Below are 8,142 nucleotides of genomic sequence, written 5' to 3'. Positions count from 1 at the left end.
ATTAACAAAACTGAAATGAAAATAAAATAACAGGAATTAGGAAAAGGAAAAGATAGGAAACTTAATAGGAAACTGAACTGCATTTTATTGAATTCGAAAGGATAGAAGGGTTAACATCAAAACAAAACAATCATCCTGAGATATTTGGATTACAACCCTGAAAGTAACCCAAAATACAAAAAAGAAGCTGCAAAAGCAGACTACCAAGACTCCTTCCTTGTGGGGAGAGGAGTTGCTTCCCAGTTGGTGAGCATGGTGTTTGGGTCAATTAGTTGCACATCGGCATGACTGGTGCCTTCACCAGCCTGGATCATATTCACTTTAGAAAACATCTCGCTGAGGCCATGGCAAATTTCATCAATGTTTGCATGCGCCGAGGAATTTTGACCCTCTCGGAGTCGTGGCTTGACAAAAGTGTAGAAAATATGAGGGATAGGTTGTTGCAAGACCCATCCATTTTTTTTGCGGTGTTTGGATTTGTTTTTGTCTTCTTGTGTTGGCCTGAAGCCTAAGCCAAAAGTACCCTGGTTGCCTAACGGAGCAATAGGCTCTAAATTCCTTGCAATGATGCCCCCAAACCTTTTCCTGGCTCATAACCTTTTCTCATCATAACCGTATCCACCATTACAGATGTGGCGGAAAGACGAGGATGCAGAATGGGCTTTCCTTCCTCGACATGGTCCACAGCAACCACTTTAAAATCCTGATAGACAATGGACTCAAACCCTTCCTTGGTCTCAATACAGGGGATTAATGGGTCTTTATAAATGGAAGACTCGTCTTCTCCGTGAACAATAATTTCTTACCCGTCATGTTCGAATTTGAGCATCTGGTGCAAGGTGGATAGCACAACTCGGGCTATATGGATCCATGGCCTTCCAATAAGAAAGTTATAAGAAGTGACCATGTCCATTACTTGGAAAACAATCTCAAAGTCCACCAGCCCAATCGTCATGGTGAGGTTGATTTCCCCCATGGTATCTCTCGCTGAGCCATCGAAAGCCCGGATGTGAACATTGATGGGTCGGATTCTATCCGTATTGATCTTCATGCTTTACAAAGTAGAGAGAGGGCATACATCTACACTTGAGCCTCCATCAACCATGACTCTCTTTACATAATGCCCCTCACATTTGACCATCAAGTTCAAAGCCCTATTGTGCCCGGCCCCTTTCTCGGGAAGTTCATCATCGGTAAATGAGATTCTGTTTATCTCAAAAAATCTATTGGCCATCTTCTCTAACTAATTCACTGTGGTCTCCTCTGAGATATGTGCCTCACTCAGGACCTTGATTAGTACACAGGCATGCTCTTTGGAATGTATGAGCAGAGATAGTAGAGAGATTTGGGCATGAGTCTTTCTTGGCTGGTCAATGATTGAATAATCCTGAGCTTTCATTTTCTTCAAAAACTCTTCTGCCTCTACTTCAGTGACTGGCATCTTTATTGGCAATTGGCCTCCTCTGATTTGCTTGGCCTTCATCAAATCTTCTAGAGAATAACACCTCCCTGATCGAGTCAAACCTCCAGTTTCCCCCACTTCCTCTATGATTTCCTTGCCTTTGTAGGTCATCATAGTTTTGTTGTAGTTCCAAGGAACAATTTTTGTGTTTGTCACATGGGGTTGCACGACAGGTTTGACTTTGATCGGCTCTGTTATGCCATTCGTACCGCCCCGATTCTGCCTTGTGACAGGGTGGCCTCCAAGGACATACAACCTTGGGCTTGGAACATTGGAGCGAACCTCTAACCTCGAGACCTTTGGCACAAATAAAGTTACCTTTTCTGAGTTTAGGGCGCCTTTCACAATCAACGGCACATCTCGGCTTGGTCTTACTTCCATACTTGTTCCTTCTTGAATTGCTCCCACTGTCATTTCTGTTTGGTCGGCCGACTTGTATTCCTGATCTCGGCCAATCATTCCCACAAAATAAACATCATTGTGTTCCGGCAACGGGTTGTTTGTCACATTAGGAGGGTCCTCGCCATTCGTTATTACAGTTAATTTTTCAGAAATGAGTCTTTCTATGGCTCCTTTCAGAGTCCAACAGTCATCGGTGCTATGCCCCGGGGCACCTGAATGATATTCACATCTAGCATTTGCTTGAAATCCATGTGAATTTGGATGCATGTGGTGGGGAGCTATGGGTCCAATCACGCCCATTTGCTTCATCTTCTGGAATAGACTAGAGTATGATTCAGCCAATGGAGTGAATTTTTCTGTCGGCATCTGCTCTCGACCATAATACTGCCTGGGACGAGCATTGTAGGGTGCCCAAAAATTTTGTTGCTGAGGTCGGGGCCCCTTGGAGCTGGTGCCCGTACCTGCTGATTGGGAGGCCGAGCATATGATTGAGCATTGAACACTGTATATTGTGGTGGTCCCACAGAGTATTGAGGAATTGGCGGGGGATAGTAATGTTGAGGGTAGCTAGATCGCCCCTGCTGAACTTGCACATAAGGGTGCGATGCCCCTCTTTGAACTTCCCTAGATCCCGAGGTCATCATAGAACCTTCATCTCTCTTTTTCCTATTTGCAAAACTTCCCGACCCATTTTGGATCGCTTGGGTGGTGGCTTTAAGAGCAGCCTGACTTACAATTCTGCCAGTCTTTAGGTCATTTTCGACCATTTCCCCTATCTTGATTGCTTCAGCAAAAGGCCTACCCATTGCAGACATCATGTTTTGGAAATAATCAGGCTTTTGAGCCTCCAAAAAGACAGTGATGAACTCATGATTATCCATGGGCGGCTTAACTCAGGCCGCTTGCTCCCTCCGCTTGATGGCGTACTCCCTAAAGCTTTCCGTTGGCTTTTTCCTCATATTGGATAGGGAATTGCGGTCTGGTGAAATATTAGTGTTGTATTGGAATTGCTTGATGAAGGCCTGGGCCATGTCATCCCAAACATGCCAGTGAGAGATGTCTTGGTCAATGAACCATTCGGAAGCTACCCCCACAAGGCTTTCCCCAAAGTAAGCCATTAGCATCTCTTCCTTTCCTCCTGACCCCTCAGCTGGTTGCAGTACCTTTTCAAGTGGGCGATAGGGTCGACGTGTCCATCATATTTCTCAAATTTTGGGGTTTTGAACCCTCGTGGAAAATAGATATGAGGGAACATGCATAGATCACTGAATGAAACACTTTTGTGACCACCTAGTCCCTGTATGTTCTTTATATTCTGTTCAAGACTTTTCATTTTCCTGGCCATCTCATCTGGCTCAATCGTCGTGGCAGGCATTTCATTTTCCACTGGTGATTCGTATCGAGGAGTCTGATTATATGGAGCCGAGACCCCAAAAGCCATATTCGAAGAATAGTATTGTCCATCATAAGCATGAGATAGTGGCTCATTATTTGGCCTCGTCACAGGAGGTGGTGGCGGGATTGTATATACCGGTGTGCCAGACACGACGAGAGGGGTGTTCCTGACCGGTGTGACTGGAGGTCGCATATTAGAGGTACTAGGGGCAGCATGGAGGCTGTAATTCGGCACATACCCTGGTGGTAGAATGGGGTCGCTCGTTGCATGGAGCGGTGGTTGAGTAGCCTGGGGTATGGTGTAAGTTCCCTCTGAGGGACCCTGGGGTAGAGGTCGACCGAAAACCCAAGCTCGATATACATCTGACAGTTGTTGTCTCAATTTTCTTATCTCCTCAGACTCTTGCTCAACTGACTGACCCTGCGGATTGTCACTGACCAACTCGATTTCATCACTGTTATCCATTACTACTGGTCCCTTAGATCTTGTGAAGTAATGATGTGCTGCCAGATTTACCACAAACCAACCACCTTAAACTTACTGGTTTAAGAGACAACAAACGTGTTAGGGTTAGGCATTTTATAGATATGAATTACACGTAATATGTCATGCTCCTAACATCGCCACCATTTCTAAAATGCTTTTGGAAGGCTTCAATGTTTCATTCCGGCCTATCAGCTTGTTGCTTATTGACACTGTTATTTCCTTCTTCTTTTGTTTTCTTTTTTTATTATTATTTTTTTTTCACTCGCCTTATTTGATCCCTTACTTTAGAGCCATTTTAAAATGAATACTAGATCGAGCTTTTTGTGGGTTGCCTACGTATCATGTCACCGCATGAATCAGATCATTACGTAGTTCAGATATGCAAGACACTTGATTTTTTTTTTACAAAACAAACATCAAAAACTTTTTCATTGATTTTCGATATAATATTTTGATACAAGACTCAAAAATTAAGAGTTACATAAAGATAAACGAGACCAAACCTGACTCAAATAGTCTTTTTAGAATAAAAGTCAAAACAACACCAAAAGACTCTTATAGACTTAGAAACAACAAAAGCATAATGAAAAGGACTGATAACTGAAAGAAGACTTTGATCTCTGCAGTAGAATCCACCAGCATTACTGTAATCAAGGCTCTTGTTCCTGCGGCTGACCCCTAATATTGCGGTATATCCTCTCCAAGTCTGCAGATATATGACGAGCAACGTTCAATGATACTTCTGCAAACCGCTCGGGCGTCATGCCCTGGCAACTCCTGTATGCTCTTGAGGTATATGTGGCTACCTCGAGGATCTTTCCTTTAATGTATTCCTGAGCCACGTGCAGCTCTTGATTCTGCCGACCACGGGTCTCAGCTAGATCCAGTGCATCACGCTCGCGGTCCAAGGCCATATCTTTCTGGCGCCGAACTTCTAGCAACTCCGCTTATGATGATCACCTTTTGGTAGTGGTGTCTTTCTACTTCAAACTCCGCGATCTGGCTCTCTTTGCTTGACTCAACTCCCCCTATCTGATCCCTCAGACCTTGGATTAATGGAGCGAAACCTCTACGTTCAGGATCACGGACTACCCTGAAATGGGCTTCTTTCTCTTCTTGCTGCTGAGCGGTTGTGACTATGTTCTTCTTTCGAATTTGGACTTTGAGTGCTTGCTTCTCTCGTGCCCACTGAGCCTTTTCCCGCTCAAAATCAGCTTGTTGTACGTCAATGGCTGTCTCCAGAATGTCCTTATCTTCTTGTAAAGTGTCAATACGAGATTGGAACTCTTGCGCCACTTCCCTTCTGGTTTCTCTAACTCTGACCTCGTTCTCTCTCTCCCAATCAACTGCGTGCCGTATGGATCTCTCTGTCCTTTGCTCGGGGATAGCCTGGTTGTGAAACCACTCAAGGTATGCGAGGCTTACCTCCCCACGTTCACGATCAACTACCATCTCGTCTAGATCGGAAAATCGACTACCAAACCAAATCTTCTGTGCATATGACTCCCATGGAGGTTCCTCTCCCTTGAATTCCCACATGAACGTGCGCATGTCCTCAATCGGGGGCCTCTTTTGCTCTCTCCCTAACTGGCGCATGACGCGTAAAGGTGCGTAGGGTTGGAAACCCCTAAAACCCATGAGTATGAATAATGGGCGATACGTCGACATATGCATGACCCTAGCAGAAGGGAACCAGTAATAGTTCCACGTGATTCTATCAGCACTCAATGAACCAAGTAATGTCCGCCAAGCCCTCACCCCCTCTGGAAGATTACAACTCGCAGCTCTGTCTGGGTGACATCCAATGTAATTCAGCCAATCATCATTGAAATTTACTACTATTGGATGATGATAAAGGTGCTCTATGAACCACATATGCAGCAGAATGTTGCATCCCTCAAAGTAATCTTCACCTTCTTGACAACGGGTCAAAGCCCAAAAAATATCTCCCAAAATCATGGGAAGAATGGTATGATCCTCGCTACTTTGCAAATACGAGACTACCGCAACCAATCGAATTCTGATGCGCCCACCACGCTCCGGAAAGACCATGATCCCTAGAAATGATATCATGAACGTGAAGATTCTCAACTCCCTCCAAGCATCGTAACTCAACTGGTTGACGAATTCTGTGCCCGAGAAGTTCTCAAACAATTTCTCGTCCCCAAATCTGTCATAAAAATATTCCGACGGAACCCAACCTTCGTTTAACCAAACCATTGGAATTCGACGAAGGCATATCTTCTTTAAAAAGTTGTTCACACCAACTTTTCTCAGAGCAGCAGGCCTTTTCCCACGAAGGTCTCTCCCCAATCCGGTGAACCCACCTAATTCTTCCAATGTGGGTGTCATTTCATAATCTTTGAACCTGAAGACATTGTTCGCAGGGTCCCAAAAACCTACTAGAGCCTCGATTAAATCTCTGTTAGGCTTAATTCCCATGAGATTGGTGAGGAACTTGAGGTGCTTAAATACTCGATTCCGTTCCCATGTAGCAAAACTAGCCCACCAATTACAGAGACTACTCGGGGTCTTATCTCTGATCAAGAATATAGGAGGTGTCTCGTCCCTTACCCTTTTCTGACTGCTTCTTTGTGGAGAACTCATGGTGATCCTAAGAATAAGATAAAAAAAAAGGTTAAGACTTACTAAACTATATGCAAATTATGATCATTCATTATTTTATTTTATTTTTTTGGTCAATTTAGGACTCGATCTATTTTTTTAATTACAATATATATTTTGAAATTATCGGACACAAAAGTTGAGATGATAAAAGCGAAAAAAATGGCTATTATTACAAAAATGACCCTTTAATACTTCCATAGTAGGCATAAAGGATGTCTCGGCAAAAACAGCCAAACACAGGAACAAAACAATAAAAATAGACAAAATAATAAATAAAAAAAACTATTTTTACGAAAATGACCCTATGCAATATGAGTATAACCAGATAAAAATAGCTACTTTTTGCAAAAACAATCTTTCCGGAAAGGTTTAAAGTTGTTTCGACAAAAATGGCCAGACATAAGGGCAAAATGGTAAAAGGTGAATAAATATGGATAAAGTAACTATTTTTACAAAAATGGCCCTTCACCACTTCCCAGGAAGATTTTAAGGCTGTCTTGGCAAAACAGCTGGAACATGAGGGCCAGACAGTAAAAAGTGACCAAAATAGGCCTTTTTTTTTTTGAAAATTTTATGCTCCCTTTTTTTTTTAAACATGTGGGCTGAACCCGATGGAGGTTGCCTACGTATCTCACATCCGGTGAGAATCAAACCCGCATAGTTCAGTAAAATAGGGTACTCTCCCTTTTTGTTTTTTTAATGAAAATTAATTTTTACAACTCACACCAGACTACTATATATATATATATATATATATATATATATATATATATATATATATATATATATATATATATATATATTAAAAAGGTTTATTTGCACTAAACTAGGAGAATTATTCTCTCTTTTTTCATTTTTAATAATTACACTAATTTTTTTTTTAAAACAGGTCGACAATGCAAGTAAACCTTCCAAATGATGTATCAAGTAGCACATACGTGAACATGATGGTCTCAAAGAGGATACCTGTCTTATACGGACCCGGCCTCTGTGCTGAGTTTCACTAAGTCAAATGCACGTGATGCAAATAAAGCGAACCTACTAGGGATATCCGGCATGAGGCTTGTTCTTCTAGGTTTAGATCCTATTGGAGAAGGTAACTAGACTGACTTACTAGAGCGGACAACTCGAGCCGAGGAGGGTCAGTGTACCGGTAGCATTGCTTTCCGGCTTAACTGGTGGTCCCGCCTAAAATATGTGTGACTAAAATCCTTCACCGGGTGACGAACACCTCGGCTATCTCAAAGAAAGCGGGCTATGTTAAGCAAATGCCCAATTTTTAATTTCAAAAAGACTCAAAGGGGGTGCGTGAGAAAACAGTTTATATGTACAGTTCAACAATATCAAAATGATAAAAAGAGAACAGGTAGAACATTAGGCACAAATAAATCACAATATTTACAAAATTAATAAAGCCAAATAAAAAGTCAACATGTACAAGCTCGAATTCTTATGTAATTCCCCAGCAGAGTCGCCAGAGCTGTCACACCCCTTTTTACCCCTCCATAAGATATGTAATGTTATGGATTGTAGGTTAAAGAGGTTTTCCAATTAAAGTGACAAATTTGAGTAGGGATTGTTTTATTTACAGAATCGCCACTTGGAATTTGATTTTTGGGTGTTCCAAGTCACCTTTTATTTGAAATCCCTATTCAAAAGAAAATTTGACTCTATTATTATTGGTCTGCGAAAACAAAGTCCAGGTAAGGAATTCTGTTGATCGGGGAGAAGGTGTAAGGCATTCCCCGAGTCCCGTGGTTCTAGCACG

General features: G+C 42.3%; 1 protein-coding gene across 1 annotated transcript; it reads right to left on the bottom strand.

Moving 5' to 3' along the window:
- Positions 1-1,243: 1,243 nt before the first annotated feature.
- LOC138885950 (uncharacterized) lies at positions 1,244-2,745 on the bottom strand. Its single transcript, XM_070166960.1, has 2 exons — positions 2,326-2,745; positions 1,244-2,176 (listed from the first exon to the last, which is right to left on the bottom strand). The coding sequence occupies exons 1-2, from the start codon at positions 2,743-2,745 to the stop codon at positions 1,244-1,246; spliced, it is 1,353 nt and encodes a 450-aa protein (XP_070023061.1).
- Positions 2,746-8,142: the final 5,397 nt, after the last annotated feature.

This window comes from Nicotiana sylvestris, chromosome 2 (genome assembly GCF_000393655.2).
Source record: "Nicotiana sylvestris chromosome 2, ASM39365v2, whole genome shotgun sequence".
NCBI lineage: Eukaryota > Viridiplantae > Streptophyta > Magnoliopsida > Solanales > Solanaceae > Nicotiana > Nicotiana sylvestris.
Note: the sequence above shows the minus strand (reverse complement) of the source record. Positions and strands in the feature narration are given on the sequence as shown.